The sequence below is a fragment of the Sapajus apella genome, unplaced genomic scaffold, assembly GCF_009761245.1.
Source record: "Sapajus apella isolate SASKATOON/1434 unplaced genomic scaffold, GSC_monkey_1.0 scaffold49, whole genome shotgun sequence".
NCBI classification, from domain to species: Eukaryota; Metazoa; Chordata; class Mammalia; order Primates; family Cebidae; genus Sapajus; species Sapajus apella.
Genome location: NW_022436989.1, coordinates 1,614,701 through 1,629,365, shown reverse-complemented (window position 1 = coordinate 1,629,365; position 14,665 = coordinate 1,614,701). Strand labels below are relative to the sequence as shown.

The window sequence follows — 14,665 nt, the reverse complement described above, 5'->3', positions numbered from 1 at the left end:
ACCCCTCACCTCCTCCCCACGCCCACCCCTCACCTCCTCCCCACCCTCACCCGTCACCTCCTCCCCAGGCTCACCCTGCCTCTCTCCTCCTCACAGCGGCCCCTCACCCCTGGCTGTGCACACCAGCCCACCCTCATCCCCCCACCCCCATCTGTGTTCCGCTCCTGGGGCTCCTCCTGGTTGCCTTGCTGCCTCCCTGGTGTTTACACTACAGAAGGTCTGTGATCTCATCTCGTAATGATTTGGCTCTCCCTAGAGAAAATCTGTGATCTCAGTCTTCCCATGAGTTAGTTCTCCCCACATGCCCTGTCTCTGCCTGTGACCCGGTAGGGCTGGGAGTGCCCTCTCTTCTCTGCTGTCTTCCTGCCCAAGTTGGGTCATGCACAGCAGGTGTGGGGAATCCCTACTGAAGGAATGAAGGAACCACACCAATAAAGACAGGGAGGGCCACAGCGCAGACATGGGCACAGGGCAGGAATGTGCACACCGCTCAGACACAACCACCCGTGTATGTGGCCAGGGGCAGTCATTACCCTTTACGGTGAGCATGGCAGAGGTCCTCTCCTCCCCACACACGCACAAGTACTCCCCAGCATCCGCCACGGCCAAGCCACGGATCTGCAGCTCACATACGGCCCCGTCCTGCCTCAGGCTGTGTCTGTCCCCGTCTCTGAGGCTCTCGCGTCCCTTCCTCCACTCCACGGCGGCCACCTTGCTCAGCTCACACCGCAGCGTGGCCGTGGCCCCTTCCGTGGCCTCTTGGTGTCTCAGTCTTCCTATGAAGTGGGCAGGTATGGCTGGGGAGGGATGGACAGACAGATGCAGAAGAGGTCAGACACTGGGGAGCACTGGGGACAGGCCATGACGAGACAAGGATAAGACAACTCCCACAGGACATGCCCCAGGGTGCCTGGAGGGCAGGAGTCTGGCTAGAGATGCCGGGTTCTCCTGGTTCCTTCCACAGCCCCAAAAGTGGGAAGGGATTCTATGGTGTGCTGGGAGGAGCATGGCATAGTCAGGGAGACTGGACTGGGACGGCAGACATGAAAAACTGGACACCAGACATGGCTCTGGACACACATGGTCTCACCCCTGACAGTGAGCACGGCAGAGGTCCTCTGCTCCCCACACACACACGAGTACTCCCCGGCGTCCACCATGGCCAGGTCACGGATCTGCAGCTCACACACGGCCCCGACCTGCCTCAGGCAGTATCTGTCCCCATCTCTAAGGGTCTCAGACCCCTTTCTCCACTCCACGGGGGCCGCCTTGCTCAGCTCACACTGCAGCGTGGCCGTGGTCCCTTCCGTGGCCTCCTTGTTCCTCAGTTTCCCAATGAACTGAGCAGGCAGAGCTGCAGGAGGGTCAGACAGACACAGAGAGCACCATCTTTGGTCACCTGTGTTGGAGGCGGCGGCATCGCCGGGCCACATGGGCATGGTGGACAGAGATGCTTACCTGTCACTGTCAGGGTGGCAGAAGTGGTCTGGTCCCCGAAGGAGCATGAGTATAGCCCACTGTCCTGCGGCCGCAGGTCCCGGACCACCAGCTCCAGCATGGCGCCCTCCTGGCGTAGGCTGTATTTGTCACCTGGCCTCAGGACACTGTCCCCGCAGCGCCACTTCACAGGTGCAGCCACAGATGACAGAATGCAGCGCAGTGTGGCAGCACCGCCCTCCAGCACCTCCAGGTCCTTCAGGGCCTCCTGGAACCGCACCGGCCGGGCTGCAGATAGGCACAGGCTCAGCTCACCCCCCTGCCCTGAAGTCCACGAGGGGTCCCCAGTAGGGGGTGGAGGGCTGGGTACATCCCGCCTCCTCCTTCTCCTGTGGGGCCTGTGGCAGGGACCTCAGGACTTCTGGAAAGGGTCAGCTCTGAAGGTGAGGGGTAGAAAGGGTGAATCAAGTGGGAGAACAGTCAGGTGTCAGGGACCTGTGCCCCCCAAATTCACAGATGAAAGCCCTAGCCCAGACCTCTGAGCGTGGCTGTGACAAGGGAAATAAGGTCAAATGAGGTCACGGTGGGCCCTCAGCCACCATGGTGGCACCTCTTAAAAGGGAGATTAGGGCTGGGCGAGGCAGCTCTGCCTGTAATCCCAGCACTTTGGGAGGCTGAGGGGGACAGATCACCTGAGGTCAGGAGTTCAAGACCAGCCTGCCCAACACGGAGAAACCCCGTCTCCACTAAAACTACAAAAAATATTAGCTGAGCGTGGTGGCGCGTGCCTGTAATCCCAGCTACTCAGGAGGCTGAGGCAGGAGAATCGCTTAAAACCGGGAGGCAGAGGTTGCAGTGAACCGAGATCACGCCACTGCACTCCAGCCTGGGCAACAAGAGCGAAACTCCGACTCAAAAACAAAAAGGGAGATGGGCACACAGGCCTGCAGAGGGATGGCCCTTCAGGAAGGCGGAGGGTCTGCAGGGTGGCTCCTGTGGGTGGCAGAGGCCAGGGCAGGAGCCAAGCAGGGTGGAGCAGGTGCCAGGAAGTGCCAGGAAGCACATGGGGACCAGGGGCGCCCCACACAGGATGCATGGGAGCCCGGGTCATCCTGCCTTGGGCTCCCTGGGGGTGCACACACCCTGCCCTGAAGCTGGTGCTGCCTGACAAGAGAGCGGCAGGTGCCTAGCCCATGGCTGGGCTTCGGGCATCTGGGGCTCACCATGCACCCTGACGATGGAGCTGCTGCAGGCGCCCTCAGCCTCACACTTGTAGCGTCCGCTGTCCTGCAGGGTGGCCCCGGTGATGAGCAGCTGGGCCCGGTGGGCCTCGTGGCTCAGCTGGCAGCGGGCGGACGGCCGCAGGGTCTTCCCGTCCTTCGTCCAGCGCACGGGGATGTCGCGGGTACTGGTCTCGCACGCCAGGGTCAAGTCCTCGCCCTCTGTGACTGTGGCATCTGCGAGCTCCCGGGAGAAGACGCTTGGCTTCTCTGGGGGGGGCAGAGAGAGAAGCAGGAGCATGTGGGACGCTGCCACACTGCCGCCGGAGGGGCCGATGGGGAAACCCTGGCTCTCACTGCGAACCAGACCACACCCTGGCTTGGCACCCGCCAGCCACCCTCGCGCTGGGGCCATGCAACAGGCTGTGGAGAGGGCAGGGCAGGCTCGGCACTTCACCCCATCACCTCCTCACCACAGTGAGGCTCCTGCCCTGCGGGGGATGCAGCCTGGCCCGGACCGCGCCGAGCACGGTTCTGCAAATCTCGCAGATGAATTCATCCCGAAAGAGCCCAATTCAGCCTTCCGAGCTCCCCCGCCCCACAGAAGGCCAATGGGGCGTTCTCTGTGAGCCCAGGGACACTGGGCACTTGGCTGAACTATGTCCGCCTCTCCACCTGGCTGCAGCCCTGAGTGACGTGGGCAACGCGGGCATGCGACCCACCAGTGACCCTCAGGGCAGCCGAGGCCCGCTGGTCACCCGCCTCAAAGTAGATGGTGCCGGAGTCCTTGAGCGCCAGCTGCCGCAGCGTCAACACATGGTAGCCCCCGGGCTGGGCCTCGATCTCATTGAGTTCATTCGTATGCAGGGGTGTCCTGTCCAGGAACCAGTGCACAGGCTCGTAGTTGGCCGGGGAGATCCGGCAACGGAAGGTGGCCGAGGAGCCCTCCCGCACATCCACGTCCTCCAGGTCCTCGATGACGTGCACCCGCCGGCCTGCAAAGGCACAGACTGCTCGGGGGCCCCACAGCGTCCAGGGTAGCTTGGCCAGCGGGGCTCCCCAGGACAGACGCTCCCCAGGACAGAGCAAGGTGGCTGTGTTTTAACAAGTTTGCAGGGACAGAACTCCAAAAACAGTAAGTGGGTCAGAGCTGAACAATCCAAAGATAGTTGTTTGAGGGCCACTCGGAGCCCCGAGACCACCTCTCTGCACCTCGGGAGCCCTTCTGCAAGGCTTGCTGGGCAAGACCACGGCCTGCTGAGGACCACGCCGGCGCAGTCCTGCCCACTTTCCAAGCTGTGCTCCCAGAAGCGGCTGGCTGCCAAACTTGCTAATGCCGGCTGTGCATGTCATTACAGTTGTGCCATGAAATTAACTCCTCCAGTAACAGATGAAACAGGAGCGTGAAAAAATGTGCCAGGAGCGACGGCTCATGCCTGTAATCCCAGCACATTGGGAGGCCAAGGCAGGTGGATCATGAGGTCAGGTGATTGAGACCATCCTGGCCAACATGGTGAAACCCCGTCTCTACTAAAAATACAAAAAAAATTAGCCAGGCGTGGTGGCGTGCGCCTATAATCCTAGCTACTCAGGAGGCTGAGACAGGAGAATCGCTTGAACCCGGAACGATGAGGTTGCAGTGAGCCGAAGGCTCGCCACTGCACTCCAGCCTAGGCCACAGACGAACACTGTCTCAAAAACAAAAAATAAATAAAGCTATGGTTGTGTTGAAATTTAAATCAAATGATTGGAAGATGGAAATCGTGAATTCCTAGAAATGACGCTTTTTGGCAGTTGAATTAGGAATGGTAAGAGACAACGTTTATGAATATCGAGACGGACCCTGCATTCAGATTCTTTCTGTGTACACGGTGCCCCGCAGGCGTGACTCCACAGAGGCCGACCCCGCCCGGGCCACGCGCACAGACAAAGCTCTCATCGGCGGATGGCACACGGAAGCGGCTTGGCCTCCCTGACCAGGCCGGCCCACATCCTCATCGGTTAAACTTTTTTTTTTTTTTTTGGGATGGAGTCTCGCTCTGTTGCTCAGGCTGGAGTGCAGTGGCATGATCTCAGCTCACTGCAACCTCCGTCTCCCGGGTTCACACAATTCTCCTGCCTCAGCCTCCGGAGTAGCTGGGATTACAGGCGTGCGCCACGACACCTGGCTAATTTTTGTATTTTTAGTGGAGATGGGGTTTCACCATGTTGGCCAGGCTGGTCTGGAACTCCTGACCTTGTGATCCACTCACCTCGGCCTCTCAAAGTGCTGGGATTACAGGCATGAGCCACCACACCCAGCCATGTTAAACTTTTGTTATCTTGTGACTCTCACTTTTGATGGCTTTATTTTTTCTCAAGACAGACTCTGGCAGTGTCGTACTGTCACCCAGGCTGGAGTGCCATGGCGCGACCTCGGCTCACTGCAACCGCCACCTCCTGGGCTCACGCAATTCTCCTGTCTCAGCCCCCCGAGTAGCTGGGGTTACAGGGGCACGCCACCATACTCGGCTAATTTTTTGTACTTTTAGTAGAGACGGGGTTCACTACATTGGCCAGGATGATCTCAAACTCCTGACCTCATGATCTCCCGGCCTCGGCCTCCCAAAGTGCTGGGATTACAGGCGTGAGCCCAGCCACTTTTGATAATTTTTTAAAACATTAACTATGGGTACCAAGTTGAGATCATGGAGCTTTGCTGTGCTAACGGAATGCTTTCACCAGGGTCACCAAATCCATTGCAGAAAAATCAGTGATGATTCCTGGTTTGTGTTAGTTCTGATGATCAAGCCTGGGGCCTTTCATACACAGGACACTGTGAACGCTCTGTGGTCAGACCCCAGCAGGGACCTCCTGCAAACTCAGGTCTGGACACCAGCCCAGGACTGCAGAACCAAGTGGAGGCTGTGGTGAGGGGCGGGGACTCTCCTGCCCTGACGCCAATGGGCCCCACGACCTGGCCCTGGCCATGGACCCACTGAAACTTCAGTTTTCTGATCTATAGCGTGGAAAGGACAGTTCTCACTCTGCCTGCCACTCAACCATAGAGGCAAACAGTAAGATCAAAAAGCCACCTGCTCCAGGAAACTTAATCCCAATGTGGCAACATAAAGAGGTGGGGCTTTTAGGAAGGGATTGGGTGAGCGGGCTCTGCCCTCAGGAATGGATTAGTCCGTTCACGGATCAATGGCTTAATAGGTTAAAGCGCTGTCATGGGAGTGGTGGCTTCACAGGAAGATAGAGAGAGGCCCGAGCTGGCACCCTCAGCCCCCTCCCCATGGAATGCCGTGTGCCACCTCCTGGGGACTCTGCAGAGAGTCCCTGAAGCAAGGACCCTCACCAGATGTGGCCCTTGACCTTGGACTTCCCAGTCTCCAGAGCTGTAAGAAGTAAATTACTTTCCTTTACAAATGACCCAGTTTCAGGTATTCTGTTATAAGCAACAAGAGAAAGACCAAAATGTCAGAGTAACTCTGGGTGACAACCCTAATGACCGTCAGTTCTTCCCTGGGGGCACCTGAGGCTGCCAGGCATGGCTGAGTCAGGCTGTCCCTCTGGGACAAGGGTGACAGGCTGCATGTGCAGATACACGCAGAGCTCACGCATGGGGCCAGGCACCCACGCACGTGGGAGAAACACACAGTGACCGAATAAACACACGCGGAAGTGACGGCTGGCAGCTCGTTCACAGCCACACTGGAGCCTCAGTGGCCACCCAGGGAGCACCCCACTACCCTCGTGATAGGAAACCGAAGCTAGGCCTGTCCACCACCAAGTCTCCAGTGCCATCAAAGCCTGGGCCGCGCACGTGGTCGCCTCACCTTGCACCAGGAGCCGGGCCTGGGTCCGGGCCTGGCTGATGTCGCAGGTGTAGGTGTCGCTGTCTGCCTTCTCCAGGGCGCTGATGGTTAGCCGCAGGGTCAGGCCCTCCTGGCTGAGCTGGTGCTTCCCTGAGGCCTGAAGCTCCAAGGGGCCCTTGCGCCAGGTCACGGTGGCTGCGGGGCACTCCGTCTTGCACATGAATACAGCTGTGCCCGTCTCCTCCACCTGCAGGTCAGCCAGCTCCTCTGTGAAGCGGTTTGCTTTTTCTGGGCAGGGAGATGGAAACAGAATAAGTGGGGCGTGAGGCCCGTGCTGGCCCCGTTATCGTCCAGGCCTGGCTGCGGAAGCACTGGGACCTGGGCGAGCCCTTCCAGCTGGGACAGAGGAGCTCGGGCTCCAGGGGTGGCCCCCTGCCCCGCCAGGGGAGTGAGGACGCTCCAGGGCCAGGCATGGGGCTCCTGTGGCGTTTACCTTCCACGCGGAGTCTGGCTGTGCTCTTGGAAGCCTCCACCTCACACGTGTACTCGCCCACATCCTTGAGTGAGGCTCCACGGACAACCAGCGTGGCCACCGTGTCCTTGCAGAACACGTCATACTTCTGGCTTTTGCGGACGGCCTTCCCATCCTTCAGCCAGCGCACAGGGGTGCCCGCCCGCGACAGCTCACAGCGCAGCTCCACGTCCTCCCCTGGTGCCACCCGCTGGTCTTCCAGGGGCTTCGTGATGACCACTGGCCTCTCTGAAGGGAGCAGGGACAGCTGCCCTTGAGGCCCAGCCAGGGCCATGGTGCCAGCCACAGCCCCAGGCACGGACCCAGCCAAAACCTTCCTCCTCCGCCAAGACCAGGACTGGGACAAGGACGAGCGTTTGGGAACACTCGCTCTCTGATGACTAAGACGACAGAACCTGCAACCCTCAAACTCTGGGCACCTCCACCCTCGGGAGCCTCAGAGTCCTGGAATGCCAGTGTGCCCACTGTCACCAGCGTGGGACCGGGAGGCAGGAAGATCAACAACCACAGAATTTTATCCATTGGCATCTTTCAGGCCAATGACTCGGTGTGGCCATGGTTGGCGTCCCAGGAGTGAGCCCCGCCTGCTGAGCTGCACCAACCGTGCACATCAGGGGTGCCAACTCAGGCGCTGGCAGTGACATCAGCGGAGCCCGAGGCTGGGGCCTCAGACCGGTGCTGCCAGACTGGCCCCATGAGCCCCAGCTCTGAGGAGCTACCAAGCGCTCAGGGCACTCGGACCACGGATTGGACCAGAATCCAGGCCCTCATCAGAGCTCAGAGTGTGGCCCCTTCCCCTAGTACCCAGCAGGTGCCTCAGGCCCCGAGGCTTCCAGAAGGGGAGTTGAGCCACAGCGGGGGGGAGGCAGGCCCCAAAAGCACCCCCAGCAGCTTCTGCAGCTGGGGAGCCCAGCTCCTGGACCCCTGGGGACAGGCCCAGGCTCCCCACCCCCCAGCCCGGGTGACAAGCCCCCATCTAGCAGGCCCCGCCCACCTTTGACGATGAGTGAGGCCTTGGAGGTGAGGCCCCGCGCAGAGAAGACCACCTCCCCAGCGTCGCTCAGCGCAGCCTCCCGGACCACCAGCATGTATTTTCGGCCCTGCCGTGTGGCCTCAAAGCGGCTGCAGCTGCCCACCGTCTTCCCGCTGACTGTCCATGTGGCCGGGTCGCTGGCGCTCTCATGAGACAGGACGCACTCGAAGCTGCAGCTCTGCCCCTCCAGCACCTCCGCTGTCTTCAGCCTCTTGGTGATGCCCACATGCAGGTCTGCGGCCATGGGAGACTGTCAGGCCAGCCAAGGGGATGGCACTGCCCTGGGCCAGACCCTGGGAGACATCAGAGCTTGCAGAGACCAGACCCCAGGAGGAGCCGGATCCCCCTGGTCCTTTAGAGGAACCAGACCCTGGGAGAGGCCAGGCCCCGAGGGGGAGAGGGAGATACTGCCTCAGCCAATGAGAAGACGCCCCTCTGCAGGAGCTGGCTGCACCCTGGCATCTGCATAACCACAGCTCTGAGCTCTAATAGGGGTGGCAGGGAGAGGGGGGACCCACGGTGGCCACAGGGAGGAAAGGAGGCGCTGGGCCCAGCTCCAGGACAAACTCACCAGCCTCCTGCCCCGTCCCCATCTCGTTACAAGACTGTCGGGGACCAGTCACCAGGCCTGTTATGCCGCCTGTCACCCACACCAGGATGCCACTGGGACTGGGATGGGGATTCCCAGTCATGGAGCCAGGACAGTGGGCACACACGGGGCCAGGCAGCTACCCTGCAGTTGGGGGACCTGTCCCTGAGAAGCAGGCAGGCTCCAGGGCACATGCGCCCACAAGGCTGCAAGACTGGGTTTGGGGATAGCTCCACCCTGCCAGCCCCGTGGCTCTGGGGCCTTGCTGGGGCCCCGTGAAGGACAGAGATGCAGCCTACTCCTGGCCCCTGCCTGGCATCTCGGCTTCTGCCTGGTCATCCCCATTGGTGCCCCCACACTGGCCTGGTGGCTTCTGCGCAGACACAGCCCCTGGTTCAGGGCAATATCCTTGGCTGTGCCCCTTGGAGCACACTGGGCAGGGAGAGCACAGCCTCCAACCCTGGCTCTGGGACCCATCACCCCCAGGGCCACCTGCCTGCACCCGGGCCTCACAGGACCACGTCAAGCCATGGTTCCCCTAGGAGGTCCCCCTGGCCTCTCCAGCTCAGCAGAGCAGCCCCTCAATCTCGGAGAACGATGTGGGCCGCCCAGGAGGTGGCCGGCCCCACCCCCAAGCCCAGCGTGCCCCCCTTCCCGGAGCTCCCCTGTGCCCGCAGCCACACACCGTGCACGCTGACCCGGGCCCGGGTCTCCTCGGTGCCCACGTGGCAGGTGTACAGGCCGGCGTCCTCAGGGCTCAGGTCGTGCACCACGAGCCCCCGCGTGCCCGCCGTGTGCAGGAAGTCATACTTGTCGCCGGGGCCCAGCTGCACGCCGTCTTTGCGCCACACCACAGGAGCCTCGGGGTCAGAGACCTCACACTCCAGGGCCAGGGTGCCGCGCTCCTCAGCGGACAGGTCGTCCAGAGCCTTCAGGAACACGACCGGCTTTGCTGCAGGAGGGGTGGGAGGGTGAGGGGAGCACAGCGCTGTCCCATCCCTAGTGGGGGCCCCCGCAGGCTCGCGGGATGGCTCACCTCGGACCTCCAGGCGGGCGGAGGTGGACACCTTGCGGGAGGAGGCGCGCACCGTGCCCGCGTCGGCCCTCCTGACGCTCTTCAGCACCAGGCTGTGGTGCCGGCCCTCGTGGGAGATCTCGTGGAAGCTGTCGTTGTACAGGGGTGTCCCGTTGAGCGACCACTCGACCTCCTCGTCCTCGTGGGACAGCTCACAGGAGAAGCTGGCCTGGCCCTGCTCCGTGGCCTCCACGTCCTGCAGCGGCTCCGTCACTGCCACCTCCCGTGCTGCAAGGACACAGCGGGCCTCAGCGCCCACATCACCAGGAGACCCCTCCCCAGACCCTCTCGGTGGCCCTGTGCCCCTCATGCCCACCTTCCACGGTGACCTCAGCGCTGCTGTGGGCACTGCCCGCCTGGCACCGGTAGACACCAGCATCAGCAGGCACCAGCCGGAGGATGCGCAGCTCGGCCATCTGACCCTCCAGGCTCATCTTGAACTTCTCAGAGGGAGACAGGGGCGTGTCACCCTTGTACCACTGCACAGCCTTGGGGGGCGGCCGGAAGTCGCAGGACAGGACCACGGACTGCAGCTCACGGCCCGTCTTGGGCTCCAACGGCCGTGCGAGGATGACAGGAATGTCTGCAGGGAGTGGGAACAGGCTGGGCCACAGGGCCACAGGAACCAATCACCCTGCCCTGCCTGCCAACCCTGCCCTACTTGCCTATGGCCCTGAACCAAGTCCTCCCCTGGCCCTGAGCCACTGTGGGAAGTAGAAAAGTTCCTTTTAAAAGTTTTCTTTCTTGTTAAATCATAAGTGTGCTAGTAACTCTGTTAAGCCCTATCTTATGTAGCTGTTAGACGTGCCATGCTTACAGACACATAGTACATTCTGTGTCCTTGTACTTAAACTAAGACATCTGTGCTGGACGTGCTCACAGGCAGGTCCCAGCTCTCCGTTGCTTTCACCTGTTTAGAAAGTTTTAAGTTGTTAGCCAATCAGGTTTTAGTTTAGATGGTGAGGTCTGGCTCCAGCCAACGGAGATCAGACACAGCAGTAAGGACAACCCCAAATGCGTAAGGGATAAATGTGTGTGTTTTCCTTTGTTCACTGTACTTTCATGGCACGATGGCTAGTGAGGGTACCCTTCCTGCAGCCCAGAAAATAAAAACAGCGTTTCTGAAAGATCCTTTTGTCTCAGAGCTGATTTTTCTTTTCGGCACCAAGCATCTGTTTCCAACAGCTGCGTCCACCGTTCGGTGAACTATCTTCCCCTGGCCCTGAGCCGTGTCCCCCGTGGCCCTGGTCTGTGTCCTCCCCCGGCCCTGAGCTGTGTCCCCCATGGCCCTGGTCTGTGTCCTCCCCCGGCCCTGAGCCGTGTCCCCCATGGCCCTGGTCTGTGTCCTCCCCCGGCCCTGAGCCGTGTCCCCTGTGGCCCTGGCCTGTGTCCTCCCCCTGCCCTGAACAACATCCTTTCATGACCCTGAACTGTGCCCACTCACTGCCCTGATTCATCTCCACGGCACTGCCCTGTGCCCACCCACAGCCCCATCCAGGCCTCCCAGCAGCCCTGAACCTTGTCCTCTTGTGGCTCTGCCCCGTGTCTCACCTGAGACCACCAGGCGGGCAGAGGAGCGGGACTTGCCGATGGTGAAGTGCACGGGCCCGGTCATGGTGGAGCAGGTCCGCCGCAGCATTAGCCGGTGCACCGTGCCCTCCTGCTCCAGGCCCACATTTCCCCCGTCCTGCAGCACCGTCTTCCCCAGGAGCCACTTAGGTGGCCGCACTGAGGGAATGGAGGTCTCACACTCAAACCAGGCAGGGGCGGGCTCCATCACCGTCACGTCCTGCAGACCCCGCACAATGGTGATGGACTGCTCTGTGGGGAGAAGCCGGTGCTGGCAGGTCCCGCGGAAAGGACAGGCTGCCCCTTCGGCAGGTTCCTTCCTGGGAACAAGCCCCTGCCCGCCACGTGCATGCTGGCATCCTGCTGAGTTGCCTGGACCCAGCGTCTGCAGGAGCACAGGGCAAACCAGGACCCCAAGAGACACCCCCACACACAAAAGCTGCCCTCCTGCCCGCACCTTCCACAAAGAGCTGTGCGCTGGTCTGCACATCACCAGCGTCGCAGGTGTACGTGTCCTCGTCCTCCGGCTGGACGTCACTGATCACCAGCTTGCGGTAGAGGCCATCACTGACCAGCTCGTACCTGGGCCCGGGCTGCAGCTCCCGACCGCCCTTGAACCACCGCACCTGGGCACTGGCCCGGGACACCTGACACTCCAGCACGCCACGGTGCTTCTCCATGGCGATCTTGTCCCGCAGCGGGCGCACGAGGGTCACTGGCAGCTCTGTGAGTGTGGTGGTGATGGGGCTGGGTCAGAGACGGTGCTCAGGGCTCCCAGGCCCAGGCTCTGACAAGGCACTGGGAGTCCTGGACAGCCAAGGGCCTGGACCCGACTAGCTCCCAACAGCCATGTCTGCCCACCAGGGGTCAGGGTGGCCAGGCTGAGTGTGCCCCAGGAGCTGTGCTAGGACCTACTACACAGAGATGACCAACAGCAAGAGTAGTGTGTCTGCCTCCGTGACTGCCCCCCTTCCCACAGCGTAGTCCACATTCCCATTTCCACCGCCCAGGTCCCGCCCAGAGCAGGGCAGGCCCTGCCCATGTAGCCCACCCACTCCAGTCCTCTCCCCAAGCCCCCATTTCGGCACCAGAACTGCATACCCTAGTCCAGCCCCAGGAATCACGTCCCTCCCCACAAACCTCTGGCTTGCCCCACCCCCCCGTCCCCACCCCTCCCATCTACAGAGCCCCCTCCCTGCCACCCCAGCACCACTCCCCCCAGCCATCCTCCTCCTCAGGGCCAGCAGGTGGAGCCCCCACCACCCCTCGCCCTGGTAGGGCCTCAAGCCGGGTCTCTCCAGCACTCGCTGCAGCCTGAGGGAGAATTCACCAGGACCCTGGTTTTAAGCAAAAATCCCCTCATGGCTGCTTCTCCAGTCCTTATTTTCCTGCCAGGGAGGCGACAGCCCCTTCCCTCCTCGTGAGTCCTTGCTGTCCCGGTCCTGAGAGCCAGCCTGGGGCATCCGGGCCTGAGCTGAGCCAGCTGGCCACACACACACACCATCCAGGCCCCGCCCTCCCTCCCCTCAGCCCCCACCTCACCCTTCACTCGGAGCTGGGCTTGCGATTCTGCATTTTCGGCTACAAATTTGATCTCTCCTGCATCTTCTGCCAGGACCCTCCGGTAGATGAGCGTGTATGTCCTTCCTAGGGACAAGGGATGCTCAGCATGGGTAGGGCAGAGGAGGACCCGGGCCGGGCCATGCCCACCGCAGCCGCCTGCCCTCACACCTTCCTGGCGGATGCGCACGTTCTCGCTGGGACGAAGTTTGCTGCCCTCCCGGAACCACTGGCCAGGCACGTCGTCGTGGGAGACCTCGCAGGAGAAGGTGACCCCGTCCTTCTCCATCACTTCCACGTCCTCCAGGGGCCTCACGATCTGGATGCTGCGGCCTGGGGTGGAAAGGGAGGCCCTGCCAGCCAGCCCCGGACGCACAGAGCCACTCCCAGCAGCCCCCACCCGGTGCGCCCCACCCAGTGCCCCAGCACGCTGAGGGTCGTGAGGATGGAAGCAGAGCGGCCAAGCCCCTGGCTGGGGACCATGGAGGACAGGAGGAGGTGCCTACACCTGCCACGCCCCACGTGCCCCATGCAGCCCTCACCTTGCACCTTCACAGAGGCGGAGCTCTGGGCGTCATGGGCATCACACACATACACGCCCTGATCTGTGAACTCGCACCGGTAAATAGTGAGGCTCCTGCAGGCGCCCTGGGCCGCGATGCCCACTGTCTTGCCAGCCCGCAGCTCCACACCGTCCTGAGGAGCACAGAGGCCCAGTCAGGCGCTCAGGTGGCTCCGTCCTGGGGTTCCACTCGGGCCCACCCAAGTGAGGGGAGGGGAGGAGGCAACGGAGTTGGGCGGCGGGGGGCGGAGAGGCACCTTCAGCCAGCGCACATCCACAGTAGGACGAGACAGCTCGCACTCCAGGGTAACCTTCTCCTTCTCGGTGGTTACCACGTCCTGCAGTGGGCGGCTGAAGCTCACGGGCAGCTCTGGGGAGGCGGAAGTGGGAGGTGATAGGAGAAAAAGGGCTCAGAGGAGGCTTCAGGGTGGGGACGGGGACGGGGACGGGGACGGGGACAAGTATGGGGCAGTGCACGAGCTTGACGGAATTATATGGGGCTGGCTCACCCAGGTCCTCACAGTCCCCACCGGCCTCCCCAGGGCCCCCTTGGGACAGGCGGGTGTGCTCTGCGCTGTGTCCCGCCGGCTCCCCCACGCACCGGTGACCACGAGCTGTGCCGACGTGTGCACGCCTTCTGCCTTGAAGACCACCAGGCCACTGTCCTCAGGCCGCAGCCCAGACAGCGTGAGTGTGTGCGTGGGACCCCGCACAGCCAGGTGGCACGTGGGCCCCGGCTGGAGCCGCAGACCGTCCCGAGTCCAGCTGCCCTCCACGTCCGCGTGCGACAGCTGCACCTCCATGGTAGCTGTGCCCTGCTCCTGCGCTTCCACTGCCTGCAGGCCCCGGACCAGCCGTACCTGACGCACTGCGGGGCACATATGGGGCGTGGGTCAGCCACTGCTCTGGGACCCTCACCTCAGAACCTTGGGCACAGTCGGCTTCCCCAGGAGTTCAGGGAGGGCGCTGGCAGCTGCCCCATGCCCACCCCCAGGGCTCGCCCCTCCTGCAGGAGGCCTACCCCTCCCCCACCCTTAGGACCTGCCCACAGGGCCTGCCCCCACCCTCAGTGCCCCTCCTCCCTTCTCCCTTCTGCCCTCAGTGCCCAGCCTTGCTCCTCCCTCTTCCCCTCAGTGTCCCCACTCTTCCCTCCTCCCTTCAGTATCCCTCCTTCCTCCTTCCTCCCCCTCCCTCCTCCTCTCAGTGCCCCTCCTCATCCTCCCTTCCCTCCTCCCCTCCTTTCCCCTCCCTCCTCCCTCCTCTCCTCAGTGCCCCTCCTCCCTCCTCC

At 62.1% G+C, this 14,665-nt stretch overlaps 1 protein-coding gene across 50 annotated transcripts in view; it reads right to left on the bottom strand.

Annotated features, from left to right (window-relative positions):
* The window catches only part of OBSCN (obscurin, cytoskeletal calmodulin and titin-interacting RhoGEF), a 162,134-nt gene that overhangs the window by 83,492 nt on the left and 63,977 nt on the right, over positions 1-14,665 (bottom strand). For 47 of the 50 annotated variants that reach the window (XM_032242118.1, XM_032242121.1, XM_032242120.1 and 44 more), the window contains 18 exons: positions 13,979-14,245; positions 13,635-13,747; positions 13,358-13,511; positions 12,987-13,148; positions 12,798-12,902; positions 11,713-11,979; positions 11,238-11,507; positions 10,003-10,269; positions 9,648-9,914; positions 9,297-9,563; positions 7,984-8,256; positions 6,951-7,217; positions 6,479-6,745; positions 3,380-3,652; positions 2,661-2,927; positions 1,459-1,725; positions 1,091-1,354; positions 534-797 (listed from right to left, as the gene is read on the bottom strand). In XM_032242118.1, the coding sequence (XP_032098009.1) occupies positions 534-797; positions 1,091-1,354; positions 1,459-1,725; positions 2,661-2,927; positions 3,380-3,652; positions 6,479-6,745; positions 6,951-7,217; positions 7,984-8,256; positions 9,297-9,563; positions 9,648-9,914; positions 10,003-10,269; positions 11,238-11,507; positions 11,713-11,979; positions 12,798-12,902; positions 12,987-13,148; positions 13,358-13,511; positions 13,635-13,747; positions 13,979-14,245 (4,281 nt within the window). The remainder of the gene's footprint in view (positions 1-533; positions 798-1,090; positions 1,355-1,458; positions 1,726-2,660; positions 2,928-3,379; positions 3,653-6,478; positions 6,746-6,950; positions 7,218-7,983; positions 8,257-9,296; positions 9,564-9,647; positions 9,915-10,002; positions 10,270-11,237; positions 11,508-11,712; positions 11,980-12,797; positions 12,903-12,986; positions 13,149-13,357; positions 13,512-13,634; positions 13,748-13,978; positions 14,246-14,665) is intronic. The other 3 variants (XM_032242132.1, XM_032242133.1, XM_032242126.1) reach the window with 3 other exon arrangements.